The 13,710-nt window shown below is 36.0% G+C and overlaps 1 protein-coding gene across 2 annotated transcripts in view; it reads right to left on the bottom strand.

Annotated features, from left to right (window-relative positions):
- The window catches only part of asip2b (agouti signaling protein, nonagouti homolog (mouse) 2b), a 10,029-nt gene extending 4,848 nt beyond the window's left edge, over window positions 1-5,181 (bottom strand). The window contains exons 1-2 of one of the 2 annotated variants that reach the window (XM_024274067.2): window positions 5,012-5,181; window positions 4,778-4,917 (exon numbers count right to left, since the gene is read on the bottom strand). In XM_024274067.2, coding sequence (XP_024129835.2) covers window positions 4,778-4,877 — 100 coding nt within the window. In that variant the 5' untranslated portion in view covers window positions 4,878-4,917; window positions 5,012-5,181. Of the gene's footprint in view, window positions 1-4,777; window positions 4,918-4,999 lie in introns of both variants that reach the window. The other variant, XM_036216173.1, reaches the window with a different exon arrangement.
- Between the last annotated feature and the right edge of the window lie 8,529 nt (window positions 5,182-13,710).

Raw genomic sequence — 13,710 nt, 5'->3', positions numbered from 1 at the left:
TTCTTCATTTTTGCTTCCACGATTTCCACTTTTTTGTTAAAAATGTTTACATTTCTTTGGTTCCCTTTGAAATATTTTAATGGCTGTTTCTCCACCAAGTCTGTCTAAAAGATCTAAGAGGGGAAGTGGTTTAAGTTCATCCACAAACTTTTATTGAAGATGCCCAAGCCAATAAGGACAACTGGTGAGACCAAACGTTGAGAGAAAAATAATAAACTTACTCCTTTATTGCTGAAGAGGTTTAAAATAACAGAACATTTTAGAAGCGTCCCTCAAAAATTGACCAATTTATGAGCCAAAAACAGAGTCGAATATCTACAGTTTTATGACAAAAAAACCCAAATTCTTGCTTCAAACTGACATGATGTTCCAACCAAACTGAGATCACTTTATTATAACCACTTTCTTACAGTGACTGTTCACTTTTCATGTGGCAGACATAAAATCCTGTCCACATTTATCATGGGATAGCTAACACGTCAATGTAAGGCTTGGGTCATCTGGACCCCATAAGACAGAAAAAGGGTTAGGAATGTACTATCTTGACCAGAACTTGAAGAGACTTCCTCCAGAATTGGTGGAGTCAGTGGAACTGTCCCCCCAAACCTCCAGGACAGAAAATATGTGAGATAAATGTAAGCAATTCCAAAAAAGACAGAGCATGAAGCCTGAAGGCTAAAGACTGCTGTGACCCTAAGAAGCAAACAAAACTTTGTCTAGAACACAGTATGTCAAACACAATGTTCATTATGAGACCTGCAAACCAGGCAGAGAAGGGAATCTCTTAGGGGAAGAAATAAAATTCACCTTTTTTCTAAAGAATCTGAGGAGTGGGAAGTACAGCAGTGCTATTGTTATTGATATGTGATAGTCAAATGAGGTACGGACAGAAGGAAATGTAGGGTTGAAACAGTTACTATTATGTCTGCATGTCAGACTGAATGTTCTCACTTTAAAGGCTGTAAGAAAGTGAAATGAGATTCTTGAAAAAATACAGACCACCTTGCTGGTGTTGGTTTTTTTTAGCTAATCTAAGATACTACATGTTCAAGAAAAAATAACAAACAGCTCCTTTGCACTCTCCAGCTAATAGGGACCCTTTTCCTGTCCTGATTCCATGTCCAACATTTTCATTTTTCTCTGCCGGGAAGAAACCCATCCATCTATCTTTGGAACCTGCTTTATCCTTTCTGGATGATGGAATCGACTACTACTGTTGGGTGAAGACAGAGTACACCGCATACTCACATGAACACCTAGGGGCAATTTAAAGTCACTAATTAACCTAGGAAGGGTGTTTTTGGACTGTGAGAGGAACCTGGAACGCCTAGAGAAAACCCATGCAAACATGAGGAGAACATGGAAACACAGAAAGATCCCAGCTATGGTTTGAACCGGGGCCTTCTCACTGTGAGGTGAGAGTGTGAACCAATACGCCACCATGCAAGAGTAGAAAGAGTGGAGAAAAAAAAGACGCAAAGATTGTTTTTGTTCTTTGCAGAACACACTTCCGATTTTGCAATAGTTTCTATATCAAACATTCGTCCTCTGGACTAAGGAAAACCAAACAACTTGACAGTTGGTTTTGAAGAGTTACCTTAAAAAAAAGGTCAGACTCAACCACAAAATAGGCAGGGAGGCAACCAACTCACTTGATTTAAAAGCTAAGAAACTTGGTTGTCAGTATGGAATTGGAAAATCCCTTGGATCTAATGCATGTCATGAAGCGGAGAAACAACAACTGACAAAAGAGACCGTGGAGACTTAGAAATATACCTGTAGCACATAAGTGGGTTCAGTGAACTGCTTAAGGTGAGGCTGCAGACAACAATGAGATGTCAGAGGAGGAACACATCCCGTGTGTGCCGTCTCAAAGGATAACTATGGAGTTCTTCATTCCCCCCAAAAACAAGCTGTTGTTTGGGGTGTTGAAGATGTGAGGCAAGGACAGCAGCCAAGGCCGTTTTTCTGTCGTTTCTTTGGCTCAAAGACTATCGGGCGTTCCAGCAGAGATTAGAAAGCAGCTCCAGCTATAATCAAAGCAAAATTATACCATAGCGGCATGAACATCTGGTCGGGCTTTAAGGTCCTTAAGCGGTTCTTTGGTTTATGGGTAAAAGTGAAGTGAAAATGTGACGTTTAAATTGAATTATTTCACATTTCTGTGCATGCTGAATCTCAGTGAAATCTTATCAAGTACATCACTTATTAGAAATTAAGACATTATTAGAAATCAAGGAATGTCAAAAGGTTGACAAAGTAGCATAGAACAAGAATTACAACAATGGAACAAAAAAAGAAAAGTTCAAGTTGGCACAGAATGGTGTGATCTTTTTATCAGCCTGGTGGGCTTGTAGTAGAGTGTCCAACCTGAAACTGGAGGGTTGTGAGTTCAAATCCGGGGCTGAGTCATACCAAAGACTAAGGCCCGATCCGAATACTCCCCTTCTCCCTTCCCCTTAGCCCTCCCCCTTGATTTGAAGTCCTGTCCGGGTCCAAAGTCCGCTATCGCGAGAGTAAACCGCGTCGCACTGGGAAGCGTTTTTCTTCCCTTTGGTGCACTCTGAACCACAGAGGTTTACCTTTAAATGTAAGTAACAACTTTTTGTTGTTGTGTGACCATTTTAAAGTGATAAAACCGCGTTTGTTATGTTTATTCAAGCCCTGGAAGCTCTGCGCTAATGCTAGCGGACCGGTTATGTTGATGACGTCATTGAACGAAAGTCACAACCGAAATATTAAACAGAGAATTACTGCAGAGAACAAATTACACAGATAACTGTGACAACTATCAGAACTTTAACTTTTTGAACTGCTTTAACCCTCAGTTTCTGAACTTTCTGAACTCTTCTGTGAGTTTGCTGGTGACTTTGTCGGTTTACAATTATGTAGGAATGACACCAACCCCCAATTGTTTCATTTTTTTTTTGTTTTCTTTATAAAGCAAACATAGCACGAGTTTTAACCCATAAGTGTAAGTTCCCCTTGGAAAACATCCTAGTATAGAATGGTTCAGGGGTGGGCAAACTTTGGCTCAGGGGCCCTTCAAAATAGTAATCTGGAATAAATTATGTTGATAATCGTTATTTCCACTGTAATTCCAGTGCCTCCCCATAGATGGTTCACTACAAATAAACTCACCTTTGTTTAGTTGCAGAAAGTATATTTTGCATTCATGTGGTGCTAGAAAATGTGATTTTTTTCTGATGTTCATGTGTGATTTCTAAGTCGGACAGGCATTTTTCCGTTCATTCCAACACCACATGAACAGATCATTTCTCTGAGTTTGTGTTTTTGCCTGAGGGACATCAACACATTGGTGCAATTTGGACTAAAATGAGAACAAAACCCACAGTTTTGAAATGAAAACTCCAAAATGTTTTGTTTTAATATTTCAATTTTCAATCAAAATCAAAGCATATTTTCGTCCAGATTCCATGTTATTACTTTTCTTATAGATTTCACATGTCAAAAGGTTTGCCCAGCCCTGGAACAGTTTGTTGGAGCTGCACTTGTTTTATTTTTAGGCTATTTTCACATAATTCTGACCTTGTCTTTGTTTTGTTTTTGGATCTATACATTTTTATTTTTTCTCGACATGTTTTATCTTTGTTATAAAGCATAAGAACAGTTTTAACTTAAATTTGGGGATTTTTGCACTAAAAATGGCATTTGGTGGATTTTTTTTGGACAGTTTGTTTCATAGTGTAATATAATACAAGATATCAATTAAAACATAAAAAAACTCAGGTTGTACTAAAAAGTTGTATATCAAGCACTGCCACAAAAAGCTTTTTTAAAGATAAACTATGACAGTAAATCATAAAATTACAAAAATGCTCAAAAAGGCCCCAGACTACACTGTAAAAAGTGAAACATTGAATACAAAACATAACGAAAGCTCAGCAATTTATTACATTTAAAAGTTTTAGTTTTTATTAAATTAAATGTTTAAGAGTAAGGAATCAACAACTTAAAATTTTAATTTGATGAAAACTAGTGATTTTAATGAAAGCAATTAAAGGACTTTTGATAATTGATCCAATGTTTCGCTTTTGACTTAATTTGCAGTGTGATTCTTAACGTCAATGTCAAATACATAAAAACTAATCCTAAGGAGAGTTCTACTTTAACCAGAGTGCTGCTCAAAAAGGAAAACCAAAGACCCCTTTTTACACACATATATAGACAATATATAAATTACTTTTATTCGTTTTTTCCTGTTTTGAAACAATTAGCATTGCCACCTAATCACCTTGTTGTGCATGAGCAACATTTTTATTTTATTTTAATTTATCTTGGTGTGAAAAATGGGCTTGAGAATGAAAAAAAATGTGTTTTGGACCAGATATATTGTCCTATAATTTTAAAATATTACATTTACCCCTCTCATTTGTGAAAGCGTTTTAGAAAACTTGAGTTTAATGTCCCATATTGTCTGTTTTACAAAATATACATATACAAAATACCCTAAATAAATACCATCACAATTGAAAATTGGCAGTGATAACAGCTGTTTGGCCACAAGGAATACTGTTATTGAATTTATAGTTTGGTTGCTTTTCCATAACCCTGATCATAACAAAGGGAAATTAAGAGACCCTTGAACATATTCAGAATCAAATATGCCAACTTGAATCAGCTGAAATGGTTTATAAATAATTTACCATCACCTTTGAATATACTTATTTCTAATAATTTGCGGCTCCATCACTGCGGGAGCCACGATCGTGTCTAGATGTGAGCGGAACTGCCGCACAGCTGTGTGCGCCCTTACGTGTGTCGTTGTCCGTCTTCCCCGCGTCGATCTTCCTGTCCTCCGCCCAGCAAAGCTGCAAGCAGATCAGCAAGAAGCACAACAAGTGTTTGTCGGTCATCCTGCTGACTGACGGAGATGCTGACCGCGGGCCCTGCTGTCTGCAAATAATAATATTAAAAATGTATAAATGATATAAATCCCGACGCTCCGTTTGCAGAGAGATTCTAGTTTATTTCTCACTTTATCCGTCACCTTTTTTCTTGTTTTGACGCGGCTGGCTGGTTTTCTGAGCGACCAATCAGGAGAGAGAGCGACTCGAGAGGACAGGCGCCGCCCCCAAGCGGCGGGCTGGGGGACTGCAGGAGGTGAGGCTGGACGCTGCCGCACCGGACCGAGAGACCTCTTTGTTGAGATTCATATAGCTTTAACTCCAGATGAAGGCGGACTGAGCACAAATTAAAATCAAGTAAGAAAATATGTTTTTTATACCTAAATTTAGTAAAAGTATCAATAATATTGTATTTCTTTTTAAAGATAACTCCATAAAAACTACTGAAGTTTAAAGGAATTTTTAAAAAAGGCTTTTGGTGATTAGAACTTTTTGACACATTTTTTTTATTAACAAAAAGAAAAACACAGCGATAATAATGATTTGAGAAATTGTCCTGCTCATGTCTTTGGTAACAATAAAGTGATGTGTGCAAAACAACTATGATCACTTTTTGTCTTTCTGTACCAATATTAAGATTATAGCTTTTTTGCTCCTAAAATAGTCTAAAAAGATATTTAACTTTTTGCAATGACCCAATGTAGCTTAATGTTATATATATATTATGATAATAATAATATTTATTTTATTCATTTTACCACACATGAAGTGTATTGAATTAGTCTTTGTAGTTTGTCTCAGTTTGTTCCTACATATTATATTATTCTTTCTTTATTGTGTACAGCTTCTGAAATAAAATAGTGAATTTTTGTTTATCTCTTAAATGTATTTATTTATTTCTTTGAAGGTCAGATTAGGCTTCCATTCAATTTTTGAAATCTACAATTTTTGTTTAAATCTCAATTTTAAGACCATGGAGAGTGATTTCTTTTGTTTTTGTTCTTGTTTCTTCAAAAATTACAACCTGTTTTTTCTATTCTATTTTCCATAATATTTCCATAAGTTGCAGTTTACCTTCCATTTTCATTAACGTAAAGTAAGACACAACTTTTTAAGACTTTTTTCTACTTATATTTAAAATATATGTAGACTTGTCATTCATCTGGAATGGATCTATAGCTCAAAAAGTTTTCAAAATTGTCATCTGGGATTCATTTTTGATATTAAATCCAAATATTCTTCAGATTGCATAGTGATAAACTGATATACAGTTAGAATTCTTTTAGCTTAGGGGGGAAAAAGCAAATAACTATTATTAATTAAATGTTCTTCTGGAAAATCACTTAATTTAGAGCAATTTCCTTATATTGCTCAAATAGCAATAAACAGCACGAGATTAGAAAAAAAGAAACTGAAATAAAAGGACGTCAATCTTAAAAGTTAAAGTTTTCTAAATGTTTGGATTCATCTAAGGATTTGTTTTAATTTTCTTGTAGGTCGACTGGTTATTTCTAAGTACTATAAACACATGATGTTTCCAAACTAAGTCTGTGTTGTTCTGGGTCATTGGCCAGAGATGAGTGAGGAACGGGTGTGTGAAAGTACAGAACCGGGTTCAGCCCGCTGACCCACAATCGCTGTGTTTCCTGCTTTTCATTACTGTCCGTTCTGCTCCCTGTCAGCAGCTGCTTTGCTCCATGCACCTGGTTTTTGTGAAGTGTTAGGTCCGGTTCCAGTTTGGATCAGCACCAAAGCAGAGAGCTGATAAGATCAATCAGACTGCAAGTCTTTTGGACTCCCTGCAGAGCGATGTTATTACAGAAAGTACAATATGAAAAAGAAAAAAAAATTAACACTTAAAGCTCTGCAAAACGTATTAAAGGCTGTTTTGTCTTTAAGTGTTGCTATTAAATATATAGGCTGAAAATCACTTTAAGTACTCTATTTTTAATAACGCTTTGGGGATTTAGTTTAAGGGCAATGCTGTGCTCAAGGGCACTTATTTCAGGACTGGAGATAAATCCTAAGAAGAAAAGTATTCCATAAACAACATAAAAATCTCCTCCTGGAAAGGTGATCAACCATTTTCAAAGATTGGCTACATATTTAGCACAAGTGTAAATCCTGACAGTTTTTTTTTTTTCATTTGAATGCTCCGTTCCTGCTGGTCTTCAGCCAGATAGAGGCCTCACGGTTCCACATGCTTTTCTGAGATGGGAACTCAGTCTTGTAACGCAACGGGGGCACTCATGGCATTCATAAAGCACCGGGCGTATGATAGTTTTAAGAATTTGTGAAGATAAAACATGTTTATGTTCTTGGGTGAAAAAGAAAATATTTCCTTTTCTAGAGTACGATTTTAACCTGCAATAATAATGATAAAACCTTTGGTTTGCCCAACCTTAATAGAAAGTTTTCATTGCATTGGGGCAATTTTTTTTTATTAAATATTTTACTTTTTCATTTGGTGCTCAATTTGCAGAAGTCACTGACACACACTATTTATGCAGGAGGAATGGAGGATACACAAATGAGCAAACATGTTTCACCAAGCTTGAATTGGGGTCCTAAACACAAAAAAAACAGGAAATTGGACACAAAAAATTGCTGTGAACCTTTTTTTTATTTTACAAAAACCTCTTCTGAAAGTCAAATGTCAACCAAACTGATTACCTTTAGTTTCTCCTAATTTTGAGACTGTAGATGAAAGTTTTGGCATTTTTAAAGCATTGTAAAAACTTGTGATGTCTCACTTTGCCACAAATTGCTCCACCCCTGTAGGTCAAAGGTCAACTCCATGTGGTAACTCAATGTGGTGAATTTAGCCTGAAACTCATGGAAAATAATCCAAACTTACCTGTTAATTTTGTCATCATTCATTCATCTTCTTCTCCGCTTTGTCCCCTTTGGGGTCACAGGGGTGCTGGAGCCTAACCCTGCTGGGTGAAGGCAGGATACTCCCTTGACAGCAGACAAAAGAGAAGTCCAGTCACTTCCAAGTTACTCACTCATTCCAGGTTTTTTCTTTCACAGAAACACTGCAAAAATATGTCCTTCATTATTTTTGCAGCTCCACTCGCAGACGAGTTTTAAATTAAGTTTCTCATCTACAGCTTAAGGCCTTCCTTCATTTTCTAAATGAACACTTCAGATTGATGCTTCGCCCCTCAGGTTTTCCCAGTAGAAGCTGGTGGTCGATCTGTGCTTCCATCAATTTAGTCCTTGTTTCAATATTGATTTTTTTTCTTTTTAACTCAATATTTTATATTGCATTTTTAGACGGGCTTTAAGCCTTTATTAGCTGGGCTTTACAGAAATGAGAAGTGGACCCTCAGAAACTAGGTCACATGGGCCTGCACGGCACGCGTGCACGAGGACCCCAATGTGCAGATGCAAGAGTATGTAGGCAGCTGCCTATAGAGGGCCCCAAGTTGATAGGGGGGCCATGTGGATGCCAGAACACCAGTCTTTCCTTCATTTTATGACCTGTTACAGACAAAAACGTAACAACATGCTCACACTTCCACGTGGAGGGGCCCTGTGAACCGACCTGCTGCTAGAGAGTCTAGAAATAATAGTTTTGTTAAGGTCTTGCAGAGTTTGCACCATTTAAAGGGTTTATTGTGACAGTTTTAATTATGAACTCAGCTCTTTTAGTTTATAGCTGATGCTTTCCTTTTGTTAATTCAGTGACTTGGTTTCCATAATTTTCCACATATGTTGTTTTATTTTTTTGAGTAAGAATCTGAATATACACCATCAAAATATCAACACTGGACTGAAAATAAGAGACATTTTATTCTAATGTACGTGGGACAAAGTTCCAGCTTAATGTGCCAAAAAAAAAAAAGAAAATTAAGCTTTGAGTGTGAATAAAATCTGAGCATTTGATGTGACTCCTTCAACAGATGATGTCTTACCTGACAAAATTGATTGAAAGCCCATTGATATAAATGTGGTTCTCCAGCTGCAGAGAACAAGCTATTGCTATACGTAAAACTGCATTGTTTTGTGTGTTGCCATTCTATATTTTACTCTATTTTCATGACCAAGTGACTTACAAAATGACAAGAAATTGTCGAATGATGGAGGCTGATAAGTTTTGCAGGTTCATTCATTGGACAACACCTTCGCTCTCTCCTGGAGGCTGGTTTGGAAAGTTCCTGAAGTCTGATCAATTCATTTACCACAAGACGATGATGTTATTTTTTTTTCCATTTATCTATTAATATTGTATCATCAAAGGCATTTTCAATAGATATTACCTTAGAAATGTTTTATTTTCTTTATTTTGCTAACACGCCAAAATTCTCCAACCCACTGATTTTCAATGCAGTATTGTTAAATTTCTGATCCTATTTATGGAAACACAGAGCAAAAGTTTTATTCTTGTGTGTCCTAACTCTTCATTTTGGCTAACCTTTGATGAAACACTTGACAGGGCTAATATCTAGCATTCATCAGATGTTAAAGAATGATTTTTTGACTAAATGCCTGTTAACCTTGATTAGCTTATCGGGAATATTTTCATTTCACAATAGAGAACATCAGCAGATGGGAAAAAGGAGATTTCACCTTCACTCCCAGGTTAAAAGCAGATGTAAAATAATGTCAAACAATAAATCTCTGAACATTGATCACCTGATTAAAACCACATGCTCTCGTTTGTTCTTGTTTATGGAAACTCATCAACAACTGCTTTATCAGGCTTATCTGGCTTGACAGATCAAATCCAGAAAACCTAACAAATTAGGTTAGATTTGGAGGACGGTTGGCAGCACAAAAAGGAAGCGGAACGATCAGATGAAAAGATTTATTGACAGGAACAAAAGAGCGTTCATCCATCTTCTGCGTCTGGATCAGGACCGAGGAACCACTCCCAGCTAAGTTAAGACAAAAATGTCTTAAGAGCCCACGGGGAGCAAACAAAGTGGTTCAAAACTCCGTCAAGAACGAGCAGGTTCCCTTCATCCACTAAATGTTCTCAGGCCAAACTGAATGGAGAGGAGGGGGTGAGTTAAACGGAGGAAATCAAAAAAAGCTACCAAATGACTGCAGCTGTTGAAATGAAGCACTTAGCTTTAGAAGGAACTGAAATGTTCCTGTTCTTAAGAAACATACTGTCAGATCGTTGCTGGTTTGTAACTGTTTTGTGTAAAAATGATCTCAGGCAATTTAAGTCCCACTCTCATCATCTTTTGATTAATTTTAAAAGTGTTCTCTGTGGTCTTTTATATATGATTATGCAGTTTTTAGTCAAAACCAAAAAAACTGTCGTTTTCTAGGACGTAGTTTCTACAGAACTGTAGTAATTTATTTAAAATTTTTGTCTAAATTGTGGACGTGATTGCTTGCTCTCTGTTTACAGATCCCAGTTCATAACAAAGACTTACATGGATCTATTTGTCTGGAAGTGGATGCATCAGAATGGAGCAGAGCAGAGAACTTACGACCTGCCCAGCACATTTTCTGTGTAAAAGATATGATCTTTCTAACACCAAAATCAACATTTTTAAGCGAGGGAGTCCCTACTTTAATGACTGTGGTGAACAAATAGGTGAAACTGAAAGAGCTGCAGTGATTAATATCTGCAACATGATATAAACGTCACGTGTGAGAATTATAAATGTCTAATATTAAAAGTCCCAATTCTGTTTCAGTCCATATCAGTTATTTATTCAATTAATCGATCTATACAAAAACAACTTACTGTTCATACTTGATAACACAAAAACATGTTGTACACCAAGATTAGTTATGATTGGTGAATTTATTTATTTTTATTTCTTTAAGACTACTCTTCTTAAAATCCGCATTAAAAGAAAACATGCATTAATACACAAAATCTAAAAAATACATTAATCACTATAACCTCATCAAAAAAAAATATATATATATATATATTAAAACCTACATAATACATGTACATCATTAAAACCAGTACATTGAAATGTATTAACACAAAATAAAACCCTAGAATAAGAGAAACAATTCAAATAAATTATTCATTTGTGCAGTAAAATTACATTATGAATTACAGATTTCTTGAGATAAACTTTAAAACTATGATGGTATTTTGATACTGCAATTTCTGAGGGGACCATGTTCCAGTATGTAATTGACGTATATATAACTTTTTTTTTTTGAGAGCATTGCTCCGTGGTAGAGGGAAAGTGAAAGTAACAGCAGTTTTTCTTGTGTTGAAATTATGACTCATTGGTAGGCAGCAACTGTAAAGAATTAGTGGATAAATCAGTTAATTAGTTCATTATGAAAGTGGATCTGTAATTATTCATCCTAGCTATTACATTTAAGGTCAAAATTTACTCCTAATCTGTGAAGTTTGTGATCAATTAAGTGAAAATGTGTTTTTTTTTTTTACCAGAGGACCTTCCACACCCTCAGACACCCAATAGGAGAAGCAGGACATGAAGGTTTCAGACACAGCAACTAGACTGCCATCTAGTGGTCATTAATTTCACATTGACATGTTATTCAATTCACAAAAAGAATATTGTAACAGCTGCCAAGCATCTGAATATGGAATTCAATTTGACACTAAGGTTAAAAGCTGAAAGCATGTATCTCGATTTATTTGATTGATCCTTGATTTACAGGAATCGTTTTACCCGTAAAATACTACTGTCTTCATCACAGAATGGATGTCAGATGACGATGATAGTAACAAGGAGGGCTGTGTGTTGTACTCATGAGGTTTTTTCAAGAAATTGTACATTAACTCCCAGCTTGTTCAAACAGCCCCATTCAGAGCATGCTTCACTGCACCACTATATGATCTAAGAACAAAAATATGCTGGAGGTTGGGTACCATCCAGTGACTGCCAGATTTAGCTCCTGCAGTGCAGGTCAGTTGTTCTGTACTGGAAGAAACTGTATCATGCTGACATTGCTATGAATTCTGATTGGCAGACTAATCAACACGTGAGGTCATACTGATAATAATCAAGTTACCGATAAGCAGAAGCACTAAAATATTCATGATCTAGAGGTTATAAGATTACCAACTTTCAAACAGCTTAAAGATAGGATTTTTTTTCTCCACTCTTATCTAAGAGTGTATCCAGATTGGACACATTTGGTTTGCTTGAAGTGAACCGGCATAATCTGGAACAAATTTTCGGTCTGAATACACCCAAGCAGATCCTGGTCTGGAAGCAGCTCTCAGACCCATTTTTCGAGGTGGTCTCAGTTCATTTCCAGTCAGACTGAACTCCGGTTCACTCTGAGTTTTCTCAGGGTCTGTACTCGGAGCAAAACAACTGGACCAACATGGCCACCGTATTATTGGACGTGAACAGGGTAGCAGGCAACAATGAGACCCAGCGACTCATTAAAATGTGGTCTGGTGAATGCTTTCTCATTGTAACAACTTTTAACGTGATACACATTGCTTCTCACTATTTTCCTGATATTCTATGTCATGAACACTTTCATGGTGATTGTCTCCTCAGTAACCGCCTTGCAGTATACCTTCGCTGTACTAAAATACAAACTGGTCTGCGAAATATGAAGTTTAAAGATGGACTACAAAGTGTAGGACTCATAATTCCTAGCGGATGACTGAAGAGCTCTTTAGTCACAAGGTTTTGTTTATAAGCTTTGGTTTAAAACTGAAACGTCATGTTTGATGGCAGTCGGAATATAGATCAAACACAAGGTCTGTATTCAGACCAAATTAAGGGGACTTTTCTATTTTTACAGTGATACACCTTGACTGCAGACTCATCATGCTGGCAGAAATGCCTCATTGTGCTATTTGTGGTCAATCAAACCAGTTCAGAAGGAACATCTTTATGATCTTTTGGTAGTAAAATGCATTGATTTACAAGATCAATAGGCTTTAACTGGAAGATTAGCAAAATCATATTAAATAATGTATTTTTTACAATAACAGCAGTAATATTACTGTTAAAGGGGATATGTTGTTTTGTTAAAGTGCAAATAAAAACATAAGAATTTATTCTATTTGCACTTAGATATGATTAGCACTTGTGTGGTCGAGTCTCACTCTAATCTGCTGTGTTGGTATGTGTATGCATACATGATTTTTATATTTTCAAAGTTGAAATGACTCAGTTAAATGTCCAATATAAAAAATGAAGAGATAAAAGTGAAACAACTTGCTTGCAGTTTGTTGAAAGTCATCCAGAGACAATTTTACAACTGATAATTTGATAATTTACCCGTCACGCTCCCCTAAGCACAATTATAATTCTTAAAATGAGTTCAAATTTGAAAATTCCTGATTATTAACTAATATTTATGTCTTAGAAATATGTTCTAACCACAGAAGTAAATATTTTGGAGTCTCAGTGTAAGTACATAATTTTCCAGATTTTGTATTTATTATTTTGTTTTATTATTTATTATTTATTATATTTTGTTTTATTATTATTTAGTTGAGGTGATGACAATGAAACGTCACTCTCATCTTTTTAAGTGGGAGAACTTGCACAATCGGTGGCTGATTAAATAATATTTTTGCCCCACTGTATTGAACAAACTAACTGTAGACATTTAACAGCTTCACCTGGAGCCAGCAGGCCTCTATAAAATGTTGCTACCACTTTTACAGAAAAGCCAATGTGTGACAGCAAATAAACTTGTTCCTGAAACCTTTAATAATAATTACACTATCAAAAAGACTCCAACAACATTTACATAAGCACACTCATGACGAATGGGAGGGTTCCTTAAAATGTGCCAACCAAAAAAACAAAAAATAACCACAGTTTTGGATTTGCAATCATTTTTCATAGTTTTTATTTAAATGTACATCTCACAGTGAAAGCAAACATCCTCTTTAAAAGCTTTCCATGGT

This window comes from Oryzias melastigma, linkage group LG17 (genome assembly GCF_002922805.2).
Source record: "Oryzias melastigma strain HK-1 linkage group LG17, ASM292280v2, whole genome shotgun sequence".
Taxonomy (NCBI): domain Eukaryota; kingdom Metazoa; phylum Chordata; class Actinopteri; order Beloniformes; family Adrianichthyidae; genus Oryzias; species Oryzias melastigma.
Note: the sequence above shows the minus strand (reverse complement) of the source record. Positions and strands in the feature narration are given on the sequence as shown.